The 19,146-nt window shown below is 53.0% G+C and overlaps 2 protein-coding genes across 6 annotated transcripts in view; both read right to left on the bottom strand.

The window, feature by feature from the left end:
- Nucleotides 1–7,961: 7,961 nt before the first annotated feature.
- On the bottom strand, nt 7,962–16,185 carry SLC26A6 (solute carrier family 26 member 6). The gene is made up of 19 exons (XM_063412022.1): nt 13,272–16,185; nt 12,870–13,009; nt 12,663–12,773; nt 12,232–12,404; nt 11,989–12,153; nt 11,709–11,861; nt 11,431–11,513; nt 11,191–11,338; nt 10,970–11,083; nt 10,774–10,851; nt 10,537–10,632; nt 10,319–10,425; nt 10,161–10,230; nt 9,891–9,983; nt 9,684–9,788; nt 8,978–9,154; nt 8,800–8,854; nt 8,401–8,522; nt 7,962–8,319 (listed from the first exon to the last, which is right to left on the bottom strand). The coding sequence occupies exons 1-19, from the start codon at nt 13,397–13,399 to the stop codon at nt 8,296–8,298; spliced, it is 2,142 nt and encodes a 713-aa protein (XP_063268092.1). The 5' UTR covers nt 13,400–16,185; the 3' UTR covers nt 7,962–8,295.
- Nucleotides 16,186–16,322: 137 nt separating this feature from the next.
- CELSR3 (cadherin EGF LAG seven-pass G-type receptor 3) overlaps nt 16,323–19,146 on the bottom strand; it is a 33,335-nt gene continuing 30,511 nt past the window's right edge. For all 5 annotated transcript variants that reach the window (XM_063412017.1, XM_063412018.1, XM_063412020.1 and 2 more), the window contains one exon: nt 16,323–18,645. In XM_063412017.1, the coding sequence (XP_063268087.1) occupies nt 18,618–18,645 (28 nt within the window). In that variant the 3' untranslated portion in view covers nt 16,323–18,617. The remainder of the gene's footprint in view (nt 18,646–19,146) is intronic.

Here is a 19,146-nt window from a genome sequence, read left to right as displayed (position 1 = left end):
GGGAGAGATGACAGCTTTGGGAAAGGTAAAAAGACAGAGCTGGGGGAGGGGACCTCACTCTTGCTCTCAGCATCGAGGAAAACAGTCAAGCTGCCCCTTGCTGCAGGAAGAGTTCATGGCCATCACTCTGCCTCTGCCTCGTCCTGGGAAATCTACCTTCATAGGCTTGTGTACCCAGGAATCCTGAGCTCATTTCCTCCAGTTTCCCCCCACCACCGCAGCTGCTTCCTCGGAGCTTTGAGGCTCTCCTGCTACTCTGTAGCCCAGCACTGCCAAGCCCTGCCGGGACACCCCTGCCATTCCAGCTACCAGCGCAGAGCTCCTCATCTCATCCACCAGCCCGGGACTTTCCCCCGTTCCAGCTCAGCCTCTCGGAGTCCTGTAGGGGCACCGAGATAAAACTGCCCCTGGGCTTTTGTGAAAGAAAGCCCTCAAAGTTCTTGGTTCTGTTTATTACTAATGCTGTAGTTGTTGTTTGTTTGTTGTTTTGTCATATATACTAGTAAAGAACTGTTATTCCTATCCCCATTCCTCTGCCTGAAAGCCCCTTTAATTTTCTAAATTAGAATAATTTGGAGGGAGGGGATTTGAATTCTCCATCTCTAGGGAGGTCCTGCCCCCTTCCTAGCAGATACCTGTCTTTCAAACCAAGACACTGAACTAGCATTTCCCTTCCTCTGGGAGCACCCCGATGCCCAACTGCACCTGTAAATCCCAATAAATTACACTCTGCTTCTGGAACTAATAGAATATTCCCACTTCCTATTTTCTTTGTCCCTTCAAATCTTACTTTTTTAATGACTAATGCTTTGAACTTTTCCCCTTTTGCACCCACTACTTGCATGGTATTTTGACTTTTCTCGCATCCCTTTGGAATTCTACAGACATAAGTTCTTCCAGCTCCCATGTCTACCAAAAATTCAAATTCTTCCTCCTGAGGACCTATTTTTAAGGTTATCAAAGGGTCCTGATGGTATCCTGTTCCCAGGAGCTAGAGCCCCTGACATGCCTAGTCTTCTGCCTCCCCTTTTTACTTGTTCTCATAAACTTTCAGGTCTCTTTCCCTTTGGGGGCAATTTCTCTTCATGTGTCCATTTTTCTTACAGTAACAGCAAATGTGTCTTAGATTTCCCAATTCCCCAATTTCCCTCTCAAGGGTCCTGTTCCAAGGAACCATATCCCATTTCCACCTATCTTCTCCTGATTGAGGCCTTTCTCCCTTATAGGGGTGGTTCCTTATGTGCTGGTTCCCTTCCTGCAATAAACGATTTTCCTTTGCAACTGCCACGGGCAGTCTGTGTTTTTTTATTTATCATTGCTACAACCATCCTCTGTAAAAACTGCATTTTCCAGCTCTGAAACTAATTCTTATTTCCCTTTTCCTGATTTTAAAATAACTGACAAAATATATATGCCAGAAAACTGCTATATCAGTAGACTGGTCTTGCTTTACTGTTATAATTTTTTTCTCCATAAGATTCAATTGTTACAAGAAAATAGCCTAATGACAGGTCCAGTAGCAACCCAAATGTCCCTAATCTTACAAAATTACTTACTGAAAAAAAAAAAGAGTGAAGCTTAACAATTCAGAGCTTAGGTTGATAGCCTGAAACTGATGATCGTGTTTATTTCTCTATTCTGAAGAAACGTCCTCTTTGACCTGATGTACAGTTTTTAGGCCCAGACCTTAAAAGACAGCAAGAATGATACAACTTTTGTAGAAAGGATAAACAACAGTAGTATCATTCCATTTGGTTACCAAAAAACTCAAAAAGATTTTACTACTCTTTTTCAGACATGGCATTTTTTCATACAAGTAAAATAACTGATTAAAAATGCTTTCCTCTATCTCTAGGTTGTGGGGTTTTTTGTTTGTTTGTTTGTTTGTTTGTTTGTTTTTACAGTGCTAGTTTCTATTGTTTCTACTTTTCTCTTTTTTCTTTTTTTTTAATACAGTAACACTCCAAGAGGTTCCAGAGTATTGTCTTGGTTTGAAAGACAGGTATCTGCTAGGAAGGGGGCAGGACCTCCCTAGAGATGGAGAATTCAAATCCCCTCCCTCCAAATTATTCTAATTTAGAAAATTAAAGGGGCTTTCAGGCAGAGGAATGGGGATAGGAATAACAGTTCTTTACTAGTATATATGACGAAACAAACAAACAGACAACAACTACAGCATTAATAATAAACAGAGCCAGGAACCTCAAGCGCTTTCTTTCACAAAAGCCCAGGGGCAGTTTTATCTCGGTGCCCCTGCGGAACTCTGAGAGGCTGAGCTGGAAGGGTGGAAAGTCCCGAGCTGGTGGATGAGATGAGGAGCTCTGCACTGGTAGCTGGAGCGGCTGAGGTGTCCCGGCAGGGCTGGGCAGTGCTGGGCTACAGAGTAGCCGGAAAAAACCTCAAAGCTCCCAAGAAGAAGTGGCAGTGGGGGGAGGGCTGGAGAAAGCGAGCTCAGGATTTCTGGGTACACGAGCAGATGACAGTAGATTTCCCAGGACGAGGCAGAGGCAGAGTGATGGCAGTGAACTCTTCCTGCAGCAAGGGGCAGCTTGACTGTCCTCCTTGATGCCGAGAACAAGAGAGAGCAACTGCCCCCCCAGCTCTGTCTTTTTACCTTTCCCAAAGCTCGTGTTATCTCCCCTCTGAGGGACACTCCCAGAGACTCAAACCAATAGGTGTAGCCTTGTGATGCCATGTTCTTCAACTACTCTTTGTTCTGGTTAAGCACTGTCGTTAAGATTTCTTAGAAACTTATGGGAAAAAATTCTGTAAGTGAAAAAGAGGCAAATCTAACCCCCAACATTATCCACCCCAAATTTTTTTCCATACCAACCTATTACATTGAATTTAAACCTTTAAAATATATACACACATGTGCTACCTAAATTATATACATATATACATACAGATATGGGTACAAACACAGTGATGTGGGTAGTTCATTCTAAAGCAAGGTCTCCTTGAGGTATGCATCGGGTCTCTCCATCCTTTTGCATCACTCACCAGGTGCAACCTGGTCCCTGAGTGAAGACAACCCCACGGATGGGATTGTCTTTGCTGGAGGCAGAATTAATCCAAATAGTTTTTCTCACCATACCTCTCACATGTACCGCTGGAACCTTATCTCCCTCTGTTGTTCTCAAGGGCTCAGATTGGGCAGGGCCTGCTCGGTTGGTGTTCACTAACCATGTGGCCTTTGCTAAATTAATCTCTCAGTTCTTGAAAGTCTCTTCACTCAGCGCCTTCAAGGTGGTTTTAAGCAGGCCATTGCACTGTTCACCGGCTGCTGGTTCATGGTAAGGAATATGGTACACCCACTTGATGCCATGTTCTCTAGCCCAGGCTGTTATAAGGCTGTTCTTGAAATGGGTCCCATTGTCTGACTTGATTCTCTCAGGGGTGCCATGTCTCCACAGGACTTGCTTTTCCAGGCCCAGGATGGTGTTCCGGGCAGTAGTGTGAGGCTAAACCTACAGGGTAGGTTTCCAGCCATCCAGTGGTGGCTTCTACCATGGTCAGTACGTAGCACTTGCCTTGGCGGGTTTGGGGAAAGGTGATGTAGTCAATTTGCCAGGCTTCCCCATACCTGTATTTGGACCACCGCCCGCCATACCATAGGGGCTTCACTCGCTTAGCCTGCTTGATTGCAGCACACGTCTTACAGTCATGGATAACTTGAGAAATGCTGTCCATGGTTAGATCCACCCCTTGGTCTCGTGCCCACTTATAGGTGGCATCTCTGCCCTGATGACCCGAGGTGTCATGGGCCCATTGAGCTAGGAACAATTCTCCCTTGTGTTGCCAATCTAAGTCTATCTTGGACACTTCTATCTTGGAGCTTGATTTACTTGCTCATTGTTTCGGTGCTCCTCATTAGCCCGACTCTTGCTGACGTGGACATCTACATGGCGGACTTTTACAGGTAGCTTCTCTACCCAAGCAGCAATGTCTTTCCACTCATCAGCAGCCCAGACTGGTTTTCCCCCACTCTGCCAGTTGGCCTTTTTCTACTTTTCCAGCCAACCCCACAGAGCACCGGCCACCATCCATGAATCAGTGGAGCTTTGGCCACTTCTCTCTCTCAGCAATGTCCAGGGCTAATTGAATAGCCTTGAGCTCTGCAAGTTGACTCGATCCACCTTCTCCTTCAGTGGCTTGTGCAACCTGTCATGTGGGGCTCCATACGGCTGCTTTCTACTTCTGGTTCATCCCTACGATGCGACAGGAACCATCAGTGAAAAGAGCATAGCGTGTTTCTTCTGCTGGCAGCTGATTATAGGGTGGAGCTTCTTCGGCATGTGTCACTTGCTCTTGTTCCTCCTTGTCCGTGAGACCAAAGTTTTCACCTTCTGGCCAGTTTGTGATTATCTCCAAAATCCCAGGGTGATTCGGGTTTCCAGTATGGGCGCGCTGAGTGATGAGGGCAGTCCATTTGCTCCATGTGGCATCAGTGGCGTGGTGGGTAGAGGGAACCTTTCCTTTGAACATCCACCCCAGCACTGGTAGTTGGGGTGCCAGAAGTAGCTGCGTTTCAGTCCCAATCACTTCTGAGGCAGCTTGAACTCCTTCATAGGCAGACAAGATTTCTTTCTCTGTGGGAGTGTAGTTGGCTTCAGACCCTCTGTAACTTCGGCTCCAGAATCCCATTGGTTGACCCCGAGTCTCACCAGACACCTTCTGCCAAAGGCTCCAGGACAGGCCATGGTTCCCGGCTGCAAAGTAGAGCACGTTCTTCACCTCTGATCCTATCCTAACTGGGCCAAGGGCTACTGCATGAGCGATCTCCTGCTTGATCTGGGCAAAGGCTTGTTGCTGTTCAGGGCCCCAATAGAAATCATTCTTCTTGCGGGTAACCAGGTAGAGAGGGCTCACAATCTGACTGTACTCGGGAATGTGCATTCTCCAAAAGCCTATGGCGCCTAGGAAAGCTTGTGTTTCCTTCTTGCTGGTTGGTGGAGACATTGTAGTGATCTTATTGATGACCTCAGTGGGAATCTGACGCCGCCCATCTTCCCAGGATGGGATCTCCTCTCTTTACTCCCAGGAACTGGATCTCCTTGGCAGGTCCCTTGACTTTGCTCTTTTTGATGGCAAAACAAGCTTCCAGGAGAATCTGGATGATCTTCTCTCCTTTCTCAAACACTTCCCTTGCTGTGTTCTCCCACACAATGATGTCATCAATGTACTGTAGGTGTTCCGGAGCCTTACTCTTTTCCAGTGCAGCCTGGATCAGTCCATGGCGGATGGTGGGACTGTGCTTCCACCCCTGGGGCAGTTGGTTCCAGGTGTACTGCACAGCTCTCCAGGTGAAAGCAAACTGAGGCCTGCATTCTGCAGCCAGAGGAATGGAGAAAAACGCATTAGCGATGTCGATTGTGGCGTACCAATTCGCTGCCTTGGACTCCAGCTCGTACTGGAGTTCCAGCATGTCCGGCACAGTGGCACTCAGCAGTGGAGTCACTTCATTCAAGCCACGATAGTCCACAGTCAGTCTCCATTCTCCATCAGACTTGCGCACAGGCCAAATGGGGCTGTTGAAGGGTGAGTGGGTTTTGCTGACCACCCCTTGGCTCTCCAACTCACAGATCATCTTGTGAATGGGGATCACTGCATCTCGATTCGTCTGATACTGCTGGCGATGCACTGTTTTGGTGGCAATAGGTACTTGTTGCTCTTTTACCTTCAGGAGTCTTACTGCAGATGGGTTCTCTGATAATCCAGGCAAGGTGTTCAATTTCTTAATGCCCTCTGCCTCCACTGCAGGTATTCCAAAAGCCCACCTGTTTCCCTTAGGGTCTTTGTAATAGCCATTCCTGAGAAAGTCTATGTCCAGAATACACGGATCCTTTGGGCCAATCACAATCGGATGTTTCTGCCACTCCTTCCCAGTCAGGCTCACCTTGGCTTCCAACAGCGTCAATTCTTGTGATCCCCTCGTCACACCGGCAATGGAAATAGGTTCTGTTCCCACGTCTTGATGGCATTAGGGTACACTGCAAACCAGTATTGACCAAAGCTTCATATTTCTGTGGCTCTGATGTGCCAGGCCATCGAATCCACACAGTCCAAAAGACTCGGTTTTCCCATGCCTCTTCCTGGCTAGAGGCAGGGCCCCTGTAGCACTGGTTACTACTCTCTTCCTGTGCATACACAGTAGGGGTTCCTTCAAGGGGATCTGACAGAGCATCCTCATTTCTGTAATACCTGGCAGCCTGGTCATGGAAGGCTGAGGCTACCTTCATTCTAGTGGAACCTCCTAGGTTAGTGTTTCTCTCCTTGAGCTCATGCACTCGTGCTGCTAGAACAGAAGTGGGTTTCTCATCCCACCTTCCCATGTCTTCCCCAAGGTCATGCAAGAAGGACCACAGGTCAGCTCATGAGGTGTACCCTCTCTCTCTAGCTGAGGGATGTTGGGCTCTGGCTCTGGGGCCTGTGACTTGCACCGGTGCCCCATGGGAACTGTTCCTCCTCATCTCCTCCCTTACCTCCCTTATCTCCTCTTGGAGTTCCTTAACCACAGCAGAGACCTGAGTCTGCATTGGGTCACTGATCATACTGTCAAAATTTCTAAGCTTGCTGGCTACAGAACCTACAGTCACTCGGTTGGTATCAGCATTAATCATTGACATGAATGTTTTGTATTCAGATGGCCCTTTAGTTGCTAGATTCCACAACATTTGCCCTGTGCACCTGACTTTGTCGGGGTCGTTGTTATGCTGTCCATCCCTCCCAAAAACTACCTCTAGTATTGCCACTTCTCTTAGCTGTTGGATCCCTTCCTCAAAGGTCTGCTAGTGTATGGTATGGTGGTGCTCCTGCATTCTGTCTCTGTGGACAAACCTCTCCCTTACACTCATTAAAAGCTGCTCCCAAAGGGAAAGGGGTCCTTGCTCCCTTACGAATACCTGATTCACACCTGAGTCTTGGGTCAAGGGTCCCAAATTCCTTGCCTCACCACCATCCAGTTGCACACCTGTACCCATAAGGTCCCAGACCTGAAGTAACCAGGCTGTATAAGGCTCATTTCCCCGTCATGCAATATCTTTTTGCAGACTATGGAGACTTTCATACGACAGGGACTCAGTGATGATCTCAACTTCTGGCTCCCCTGTGGGTTGTGAGGGCCCTCCTTTTTTATCCATATCACCTGGGTGCTCTGATTTCATCTTATATTTCTTCCTTTCCACAGGGGCAACTGCTGCTGGCTGTGACTGCCCCTGTGGTTCAGCTGGAACCTGTATGGTTGTAACGTCTGTGGGTTCCACTGCTGCACCTTCAGACTCTGCCTCTTCAGGGCAGGGGAAGGGTTTGCCACCAGCTGGGGCTAATGAGGCCAATGAGGCCACCACTGGGGCAGGGCAGGTGCTGTGACTCTTCTGAGTATGGGGATCTGTGGTAGGCAAGGACACAGGCACCGTGGAAGATTTCGGAATGTAATGGGAAGGCAGCTAGGACTCTTCCTCCCCCTCATCCACAGAGATAAGTGAAAAAAGTCCTTCTGAGGTATGCAACTCCCTCTAACTTCAGTAGTTTTCATCTCCCTACTAACTACTAAGACCCACCATCCCTTTGTGACGTAGCGAAACCCCTTTAAGTATTTAACTCCAAGATACAAGCTAATAAATCACCATTTTGACCATCCACCATATTGGTGTCAGTGTTTGTCTATGGCCCGAGCAGCTGGGGTGGGGCTCAGCCACTGTGCTGTCCTTTGATACCAGGTCGCCAGCCTTCTATCCGAAGGCAACAGGGATCCCCGGCCATATTGCTCTCTCGGCCGCAGGGCCATGGGCCCAGAGCAGGTAATGGGGAGAAGTGGCAGGAAAGCGCCAGAGAGAGGGTGCGGGGAGCCCACCCGCAGGGAGGCTGTTCCCAGCAGTGTTGAGGTGGAGCCAGGTGCTGTGAACCAAAAGTGCCGTTATTGAGGAAAGGGCATTGAAACCAACCCTGAGAAACACCACGTAGCTTTATTCACGACGTCAGCTGGGAGTGGGAACTCTTTAGCCCCTCCACTGCACCCCAAACCACATCCTAGCCTGCTTGGGCAGGCCTGTGTTGGGGCAACCTGGGGACACCAGGCAGCCCCTTGGCCTGACAGCCAGCAGCAGCTTCGTCCAGCAGCAGCCCTATCACAGCAGGGCTCATGGACAGGGCGGGGCCCCAGCACAAAGAGTCCAGAGGGGCTGGTGGGGATCAGGGCATCTGGGCCCCAGGGTAGGTGAGTAGGTGCTGTCAGGGTTCCAAAGCCTTCCTTGCCTGCCCAGCTCCTGGGGGAGACGTCTTCCTCTTGAGGGACTACATTCTGGTGCTGTGGTCCACCTAAGGGGGGCAGATAGGGGAGGGGTTGATGTGGCTGCCCTCTCTATTGCCATGCTGGGGACAGCAAGGCTAGATGCTCACCAAGGCCTGGTGCCGCTCCCTGCTGATGTGCACCACGGCATCATGCACCGAGGGGAAGAAGGAATGCTTGGTGATGGCTGAACTGAAGAAGTTGCCCCGCTCCAGCTGGGCCAGGACGGATACTGTGTGGAGGGATAAGTATCTAAAGTGATAGCAGCTAATTGAGACCCCTGCCAACCATCCGGAGCAGCCTCCTCCCACCTCTTGTGTTGTGGGGGACACCAGGGTCACCACCAGGGACCAGTTTCGAGGCTCAGATTGGATCCATGGGACAACCTGCAGCACCTGTCCCCTGGGGAAACCCTGGGGATGGGAGCACCATGGAGGGACCCCCCCCAGGCTGTATGCCAAAGGACTGGCCATGCCCGACCAGGGCTCATGACTGCAGATCCTCCTCACCCGGGCAGCTGGCAATAAAGACATCAACTTCTATCTCACGGAAATCCCTGAAGATCTGCAAATGGGAAAAAACATTTTACCCAGGAAGAGGGATGAGCAGCAGTCATCGGGGCACCCCACAGGGCCCCGGAGACACTCTCAGAGAGGCTGCTGTCCTGCCTGCTCCCCAGCCCCTTACATTCTTCAGGATCTTGATGGAGACAGTGTCCACGAAGCTGACAGGACTGAAGTCCAAGACGATGGCGTAGAAGCTGGGCTGGGGCAGCCCTAGGCTGTGCAGGGTGGGCTCTGAGAGCACACTGCTCTCTCCTGCACTCAACTCAATCACTGCCAGGCCTGGACCATCCTCTGCATTCTGGGGAAGGAAAGGAGACCTGGCGTCATTGCTCCAGGGCTTGCAGCACCCTGGTCACAGCAATGTTCCCCTGGGCTCACCTTGGTGAGGCTCTTTGGATGTATGAGGGCAAGGCAGTGGGTGGGCCCGGGAGTGGGTGGCCCTCTCACATCTTCACACACTTTTGGGCTCTTTTCAGATGTGTCAAAATCCACCCCTCTCCCCAGCAGCACTCTGCAGAGCTGGGCTCATTAGCTTGGCACCAGGCCAGCCTTTGCTCTTGCTGTTAATTCCCATTAACTTGCCAAAAGGTTAATGACTTGGCAGCTCCAACATATAATCATTAACAGCCTGGCTTTTCCACTGACCTTGGGTGTGACAATGTGACCCAGTTCAATCCCAGTGCCTTTCTCACCCATTGGCCCTAAACTGAACTGGGAATCACATGGGCCACCAAGCCCCACCAGTGCACTGACAGAACCATCAGAGTCAGGAAGGGAAGAGGTGCAGGATGTCACTGTCGGGGTGGTCTCCTACATCAAGGAAGCACCTTTTTCCTTTTTGCCTTTTCCTTCTCCAGTTTCTTCTGCTGTTTCTTCAGCTTCTTGAGGGCCTTCTTCTTCTTCTCAATCAGGCGGTCCACATCAATGCCGCTCTGCAAAGCAATGTGGCCTTGTGTCCCCAGCTGGCCCAACACCACCCTGCTGCTGGCAGGCAAGAGACACAGGAAGTATTCTGAGGTTGGTGGCTCTCTTACCTTTTGCTTCAGGGCCTCAGCATACAGCTCCACGTTCGCAAAATAGATGGTGGAGGAAGAGCGGAAGATCTTCACACCAGGGACCTCCTGTGCCTGGGGACAGATGGGGGAGGGTGGTACCCCAGGGATGGAGCCACCTGCCCCACTTCTCTCCTCCCCATGAACATGCCCCCAGCCCCTTTTTCCAGTGAGCCACTACTGGGGATGCTTTGAACTGCCCCTCATTGCAGGCAGCTGCAATGAGGGGCACCCCACCCCTGGTGCTGTTACCATCTCATATTCCACCACATCCCTGTAGACATCAGTGTCATAGATACGCCCCAGGATGGAGTAGTGGGGACTGCAAGAAGCAGAGCAAAGATCTGAGGTCACCAAAGGCTCCTCCTGTCCTTGGGATGTGGCACCAGCCCTAGCCGTGGGGTACTTACAGCTGGGTACGGAAGATGACCGTGAGCAACCCAAAGGCCACCGAGGCTGCCAGGCCTATGTCCAAGTTCAATAGGAGAGTGGCTATGAATGTCACAATCCAGACCAGCTGGACAGGGGACACAGGTTCAGCACAATCTCTCCACTGGCACCCGCAGGTCTCAGGGAGGGTGGAGAAATCAGAACAAGAGCATAGCCTCAAGGCTGGTCAGCACCTTACCAGGTCCACCTGGTTGGACTTCCAGAGAGTGCTGAGGTCGCTGAACTGCTTGAACATACCCTTGAGGTTGACAATGATGATGGCAGCTAAGATAGCCTAGGAGAGAAATCTCTGGAGCCATGAGGAAGCTGAGGGCAAATCTGGGGGTACCTCTTTGCTGTTCCCCCACCATATCACCATGCCATGGGATAGGCACAGGTGTGGGATTTGACACAGAAGCTGTTGGACTAGATGTACCTTGGGCAGGTCCCGGAAGAGCTCTCCAATCTTCAGAATGGTCACCAGGATGACCAGAGATGCGATGACACCAGCTACCTGTGCAGAAGGAGAGTGGGAGGCAAGATATGAGCACCCATAGGGAGCCCTGACTGCTCGCTATGCTTCCTGCCCCTGGTTCAGCCCCAGAGAGGGAGGCAGCACTGCCCAGACCCACCTGGCTGTTGCCCCCTGTGCTCTCCTGTACCAGGCTCCTCGACATGGAGCAGCTGATGGCAAAACACTGGAAGAAACCTCCCAGGAAGTTGCAGAGGCCCAATGCAATCAGCTCCTGCAGGGACAGAGTAGTGGCAGGGGAGCACCATGCTTTCATTTGGCTGCAAGAAGGGCAAGATTAGCTTTCACCCAGGGTGGGGGCCCAGTGCCTCAGAGCATCACCTGGTTGCTGTCGACTTTATAGCCATGTTTCAGAGCAAAGATTTTGCCCAGGGAGATGCAGATGGCATAGCCTACCACAGCAATGGCAAAGGCATTGCCCACCACCTGCCCAAAGTAGCTGACATTAGGGGCCACAGGTGGCTTCAGCCTACATTCAAGAGAGAAATGAGGCTCAAACAGGGGTGCTGTGGGCAGCACAGTGCCCTGGCACAGCCCCCTTCACCATCAGGCCCTGCTCACCCGCTGGGGATGTTGCCCACTACAGAGATGCCAAACTTGTCATTCAGGTTGACCCCATAGGAGATGCCAGTGGAAACGATGATCTGGGGGAGAATGACTGGAATGAGGCAGGGTCTTCCTGCACAGGGACTATGGTGGAGGAAGGAGGGCACAGTGCATGCCCTGGAGCTGCACTTGCCAAGGAACACCATCCCACCTCTCCCCACCCTGAAGTGGACAGGGATACACCAGGGATTCCTGGCTGCATCCCCACAGGAGGCTGGGGCAGCTTTGGGTACCGTGATAAGCTCGATGGGGATGGGCATAGGCAATTTGGCAGCAAACTTGTGGTTGAGCTCTTTCACGATCAAGATGGCCGCCATGGCAATGATGGAAGTCACCAGGGTGCCCACATTGGTGTCTGGCAGCTTCTTGCAGAGATCGATGATGGTCTGGAGAACACAGGAGGAGGGACTGTGCTCAGGAAAGCAGATGCCTCCCCAGCAGGTTTTTGGAGGCCTCTGTGTGCCCCACAGGTGACCACCAGGGGTCCTTGGGTTCCAGCAAGCCCCCACTCACCACAAACAGTGAGAGCGGCCCTGAGTGTTCGCCCTGGGAGACTCCAAAAACATTTTTGAGCTGGGAGACGAGGACGTGCACAGAGGCAGCAGTAGTGTAGCCACGCACCAGAGGGTCTGAGAGGTAGGTCACCACAAATCCAAACTGCAGGAGGCCCAGGGCCACCTGGAAGAAAAGATGGCAGAAATGACCCAGAGGTTATGGTCTCCTGTTCTCTGGTAGACTAGGCTGGGACTACCTTACCTGGAAGATACCTGTCAGGACAGTGATAGTGGCCACCAGCTCCACCCTGGCAGCGTCGCGCAATTCCTCATTGACAGTTGCATTGCTGCCATTGACGGACTCCAGGAAGTTCTCGCTGGGCACCAGGGAGTCTGTCAAGCTCCCAATCATGACAGATATGACAGCAAAGGGGCCTGAGAACAGGTAGAATGCAGGGAGCCCAAGGTGGGCACCAGGACCTCTCTGAGAGGACCTCTCAAGGGGTCAGCTCCTCTCCTTAGGTCAGGCTCAAAGCACACACACTATACTTTGGCTCTGGCTTGGCCAACCTCCTTCTTGGTGGAGTAAAGGCAAGAAAGATTCCCCCAAATGCTGATGTGGTAATGCTGTGCCATGGACATCCTTGCTCCCTCCCCACCATTGCTGAGCAAGCACATGATCCCTCAGCTCACCCACAGAATTGTGCCTTGATGTTCCAAAGAAGAAGTAGAGGAAGACGGGGTAAAAGGAGGAGTAGAGACCCGTGACTGGCGGCAGCCCAGCCAGCAGCGCATAGGCAAGCCCTAAAAGATGGAGCAGGGAGAAATGTTACCAACAGCCAACCCCTGGCCACCCCACCTGTGGGGAGCCCCTGATAGCCTGGGCATGGCATCACTCACCCTGGGGCAGGTGCATGATGCCCACACTGAAGCCAGAAACGATGTCCCCCAGGAGCCAGTCCTTGATGGGGTAGCGGGGCAGCCAACGCAGGAAGGGCAGGAAGCGGAACAGCAGGGACTTGGCAGCAGAGCCCGAACATCTGGAAGGGAGGGAGCAGGAGCTGAAGTTGAGCACAAGTGCAGGGGGCTTGGGGACATCCCATGGGGAGCAATGGGATCTGTAGGACCGTCAGCTCCATCCACTGGAGCCTAGTGTCCCTCCAGGAGGAGAACAGCATGGGGACATGGGCATTTGGGCATAGGGAAATGAACCCCCAGGTCTGCAGCTTCCTATGGTGGTGAGGCTGGGGTGCAGAATGCCTAGCAAGGTTCAGGCATATCCCACTGGCTATATGGTCTTACCTGGTCTTGCGGAGACAGCCACGCAGAGACAGCTTGGTGGGAGGTTTTCTCTGCACCATCTCCTCCAGTTCAGCCTCACTCAGCACCTCACGGGGTGCTCGGTGGGTCAGGGCCATCTCTGCTGCCATGCCCACCTGGCTCTCAAAATGCCAGTCCACTGCAAGGACACTAGGGACAGCTCAGCCACATTCCCACGGCCAGGGGCAGCCAACACCCCACCCACCCTGAAGCCCCTCCTCCAGCTCCACTTGCCCACGGGACCATCCCATCCTGGCCAGGTGGGCAGGAATGGCCCTGAGGATAGGCACAAGCTGAATTTTGGGAGTCCTGAAGCAGCAGCAGTGGCTCAAAATAGAGAGCAGTAGGCAGTCAGCCGGTGGGCTGGGAAGGAACTGAGGCTTTGGCAATCAGTGCTGCTCACTCCAGCCCAACAGCCCCATCTACCCCACTGGAATGCACAGGTGGGGTCTGCCAGCAGAGCTGCCTCGGGGGGGCTCCCTCTCAACCTGCCCGCAAAGAACCCACCTCAGTGCCAACCACCTTCCCCTCTGTGTACTGCAGCAAGGCAGGGCAGTGGGCCAGCACAGCTGCTGAACCGAGCCCCAGCCATCCTACAGCCCCATCTGCAGACTTTGTCCCTTTACACATGAGGGGAGCAGGAATGTGAAACCCTGGCAAATGTCACAGCTCACCATCCCTCCAACAGTGTCTTCCCTTGACCCCTGCAGTGCAGAGCAGGATGAGCCTGTGAGCAGAGGAGCTAGGCTGGGCGGAGGTCTCACCTTTCACAGGGCTGGGATGGTGAGACTGAGGAATCTGTACAAATCCACAGCTTGTCCTTATTCAGGGTTCACTCTGAGAGCTGCACCATCATGCCAGGCCCACCCAGCTGGTGGTCTGCTCAGTCTTAAGGTGCTCATCCACTTGCAGCTGGACCCACAATCTCCTCCCTGGGTGGGTGGGGGTGTGCCAGCCTGAGTCCCTGTGTGATCCCCAGCCCTCCTACCTGCTGTGCTCAAACTGGTCAGGACCCACCAGTCAGATGCATGCTCTGCTTAGTCCTATTTATTAAAACCAGCCAGTGACCTTTGAGACATTGTTTGCTGCCTCCTGCCCTGTCGGGAAGCTGCCCCATTTCCCAGCCCCATGGATGCATAGCACCCACCATGGTGGGTGCCCTGGTGTGCTGGGTTCCCCACCTGTGGTAGACCCAGCACTGCTACCACTGTGCCCAGAGCCATCCCATTCTGAGGACTTGACTACTGTCTCAGCTCCTGGTGTCCAGCCATATCCAGGATGCTGCCATGCCTGACCACCCATGCCATGTGCAAGGCAGGGGGCTTCTTGCAACTGGGCACAACCTGGTGCCAATCTCCTGCCAAGAGCTGCCTCCACAGGGTACTGCTGTGCCCCCACAGCTCCCATGGATGTCTGTTCCCCAACCCAAGTCCTGGAGCAGGAGTTGTGACCAGGACAAGGAGGGTTACCCACAGCCTTTGGTCATAGCACCCAGGGTATTTTACCCAGACCCTTACTTACCTGCTGCAAACAGGTGTGCTATGCTCTGTGGACTACCCTGGTCTCACACAGTTCGCACAGATCCAACTGTTATCTTGTTCCAAAGGTCCCTCGTGGGCACTATAGTCCCACTGAACCCATCGTACCTCCCTGGGCTTTATCTCAACCTAGAATTGGTTGTACGGAATTTCTGAGTCACATTTGGCCCAGGCCCATGGGGATACAGCAGCGGAAATTCAGGCTCAAAAGTCTGACTGGTAGCAAGGTGTGGTGTGAAGGCAGTGGGCAGGGTGAGGCATTAGAAAATCCTGGGTCCGCTGGATGGTGGGATGGAGCAGAGAAGTAGCAGGAGTGGTGACATCCAGGACCACAATCTCTGGAGTTGGAGCAATGTGTCTCAATCTCTGGTGCCTGGTGGGGGTAGCCTGTGGCCACCTTGGCTCTCTCTGTGGTGAGCACAACCCAGGTCCCACAGCTTTCAGTTAGGCTGAGCCTCTTCCCTCAACCCATCCCTTGCCCTCTCTGTCTACCCTCATGCCCATCAGTTGTCAGGTAAAGCCATGTCCAACACAGGCACCCACATACCACTGCTGCCTCCTCATTTATCCACTCCCTATCATTTATTCATTCCCCCAGCATGGAATGAGAAGCCATCGCAGGGCTCCTGCTTGGAAGCAAATAGCACCCTGTATCATTTATTGCCTCCTTATCACTGCTCCTTCTCCCCGCCCATGCCATTCCTTCGTGCCTCCAGCCTCCAGCCCCCCACCTGCACCCGACTGGTCACTCTGCCTGTGGCCCCTCCTCACCTCTCCAGGCCCCCACTAGCTCTTCCTCGCCCTCACCCCCCAGCCAGCCTCTGGGGTGTGCAGGAAGGGCTGCAGGACAGGACCACAGCTCCCGACACTGGCAACGCGATTCTTTAAGGCCACTCTGAACTCAGCCCCCAGCAGCTCAGGTGACAGAGCCTGTGAGGGACAGAGGGATAACAATCGATGGTGACCCTTGCTCAGGGCGCTGTGGATCAGTGCTGCCCTTTGCTCACCTGCTATCTCCTCTTCAACAAGAGGGATGGAGGGCACCAGGATCATGCTCAGCCTCCTCTCCCTACACTTCCTTCTCCTTGTTGGCAGTCAGCTTGACTCTGCTGAGGTCATGCAGCCTTTGGAAAATTAATCTTCTTCCCTTAGCCTAGGTCAGGCTGGGGGTGCTGGCAGCTGCCAGGCACCAGGCCCACAGCTCACTACAGCCATTCTGGCACTGCAGCCCTGCCAGTCAGGCCTGGAGCCACTGCACACCACCACTGCCAATCCCATCTCTGGGTGAATCAGCCTGGATTGAACGCAGTTCAATCACTTCACCTGAAGTCCCCATCCCCTGGTCACCTTGCCCCAGGCCACAGTGACTCCCAGGCAGCCTAGGAACTGGCTGTGAGCTCCTGCCCAAGCCCCCTCCCAACATCACCTCAGGTGCTGCATCCATAGCCCCAGCCATGGATCCCCAGCAGAGGGAGAGACGGCACAGAGGCCAGCACCATTTTATAGACTTTTATTTCCAAACCTGGCACTTCCATTATACACTTTTACACAGCCAAAAGGGGGGTGGGGGGTGGGCATCTCCCTACTCCCTGCCAACAGTCAGGAGACAGAGAAATGAAAAAAAAAGGTAGACCAAATCCCCCAAAGGAAAAAATCCAAACTCAAGGAGGATGCTCTCCAGACCCCAGGTCACAGCACTACAATCAGGGACCAAGCTGCAGACTGGTCTGCAAGAAGCAGATTTCTGCTTCTTGACTGGCCCAGCTCCTCAGGGATGGCCACCAGCTCTCCAGGGATGGCCACCAGCTCTACTGCTATCTTCTTTTTGGCACTTGACACTTGCTCTCCATGTAGCAGCAACATAAAGAGCCCCATGCCCAACTTGGCAGAAACATAGGCCCTACAGCACATCAAGGACAGATCTCAGGACTCTGGTGCTGGCACTGCACAGCTGGAGAGAAACTTGTAAATGAGCTTGTTTCCAAAGGCAAAGCTGGGCAACATGGAGGTGCCTGGCTGCTCCTAGCATGTGGGGCCAGCAGGCTTTCCCTCTGCACACTGGTCCCAAATGGCATGTAAACATGTCAGCAGGCCTTTCTCTCCTCTTCCCTGGGAAAAGGATGACAGTGAGCCTGCCTCATCAGGGCTGTGCTGGGGACCCAGAGTACCCCCAGTCACCAGGGGGTGATTCTGTTTCCTCCATACTCTCCCCACTGACTCAGAGAGGCAGCCAAGAGGCCTTGGCCTCCCTAGAGGCATGAGGATGGTAGGACGAGTTCTCTCCTGTAAACATGTCAGGCTAGGCTACAGTAAGATGCCACGGCAGTGTGGTAGTAAGGCAGTACAGAGCATGTGGTCACGCAGACCCGAGAACACCATGGGGGTGAAAGGGAACATGCTGCTCCAGCTAAAACGAATGCCCTAGCCTGAGGCTGGGGTAGGCACGGAGGAGTGCCATCTCACAGCACAGCCAGAGGTCAGGGCCCAGCCTGAGCAGGGACACCACCTAAGTAGCTTGAATTTCCAGAGAGGGCAGAGTGCCGTTCACCTCCCAAAATTCAGGCTACTCTGAGCTGGGGTCCTCTGGGGTCCTCTCAGGGGAGAGCAGGTCTACAGAGGCCCCAGGGAACCAGCTAGATACAACTTTTGTGGGCAATGGTGGACCCCGAAACTGGAGCCATATCATGCTCCATGCATCCTGTGGATGTTAGTCCTCTGCAGAGTTAGGACTGGCTCTGGGAAAAGCCAAGCCTGCTGCTAAGCAGGACAAGGGTCATTCAGCTCCCTTAACAGACCCACAAACCAACAGAGGTTTGTTCTGTAACATGCACATTAATGCATGTGCACAACACCCAGTGGGTAAAAACACACTGCTCACTTGCTGAACCGAGAAAACCAGCACTGATGAGAGTGGGACCATACTGGTACAGGACAGGACTGCACAGCAGAGCTTGTCTCCTTCCCAGCAGGTTCCTAGTGCCGAATTTGCTGCCCCATTCACATGTGCCCTCACTGGCACACAGCCCCAGCTCACAGACAGGGGCAGCCCCCAAGGGGTGGTCCCACAGCAGGGCAGTGGGAAGCCTGGCTGCAGGGAGCTGAGGGACACCAGGCAAGAAGGTGGCACCAAGACGGTTGGAGCTGCACAGTAGGAGGTTGGGGGGAAACAGGGCCAGCTGCCCTGCATTGCAGATGGTACAACGTAGTGCCAGTAAAGGCTTAAGGACAGCTTGGCACTGTTTCTCCAGTCCACTGAGATTGTGGTTCTAGTGGCCCCAGGGAAACTGGCAAGGGGCTGTTGATGAAACAAATGCTCCAGGTCCTGGGAACAGACCATCCGTAAAAATAACCATAGAAATTTCTCTTCTTTCTAATTATAAAGATACAAAAGGATAGAAAACCCTTCCTTGCCCCCATATCCTAGGCTCCATTTCTGTCCCCCTGCCACTGCCCACCCTTCACACACACAGGCACACCCCACACACAAACAGCTTGCAGAGGAAGAGCTTGGTCCCAGGGGGTCAGAGATGCCACTCTTGCCCAGTACTACCTGTTACACCAGGCAGGTGATGGAGAGCATAGTGGCAGCTGAGAGCCTGGAAGCTCCTGGTAGTGGGTGGTGTGGGCTGCTGGCCCCTTAGCCCACAGGGCAGGGGAAAGCAGGGTATGTTTTGGGCCTCTGACAACAATCAGTTCTGGCCCCGGTTCCATGGGGATACCAAACCTCAGATGGCAGTGCCTGGCGAAGGGCTCTGCTTCTTCCATTTCTCTTGTGGACAGTTTCGACCCCTCAGGAATGGCCATCATTTCTCATTATTCTTCTCAGAGGAAAGAAAAACAGTGTTAAGCCATGGCCTCTCTCCTGAGCTCCAGCATCCTTTCCCCGCTATGCCAGATGGGGTCAGGGCAGAAAACCTCTCCTGTGTTAGGGCAGGAACAACTGTCTCTGAGTCCCTGAGATTAGGGAAGAGGGAAGGAGGGATGGGATGGGGTGGGGTGGGGTGGAGTGGAAGCAGTACCAGCAGGGAGTAGAGCTAGAGGGAAAGACATGACATACTGGAAACTGGGTGCCTGGGGAGAAACGTGGCTGGGGAAGGCAGGGCTTCCTTAGGACTTAGGCTCCCTCCTCTCCAGCCAGCCTGGCCCTTGCATACATCTGTTGGGACTTAAGAGTCAGCACTGACCAAGGGATCAGCCAGGAGGCCAGTCTAGCTGCAAAGAGCATTTTCCCTGAGTACCCACAGGCCACAAGCAAGGACCATCATCTCTTGGGCAGAGAGGACAGACTTATATACACAGAGGTTTCTGCTTGTGCTGCA

Source organism: Prinia subflava, chromosome 14 (assembly GCF_021018805.1).
Source record: "Prinia subflava isolate CZ2003 ecotype Zambia chromosome 14, Cam_Psub_1.2, whole genome shotgun sequence".
NCBI classification, from domain to species: Eukaryota; Metazoa; Chordata; class Aves; order Passeriformes; family Cisticolidae; genus Prinia; species Prinia subflava.
Note: the sequence above shows the minus strand (reverse complement) of the source record. Positions and strands in the feature narration are given on the sequence as shown.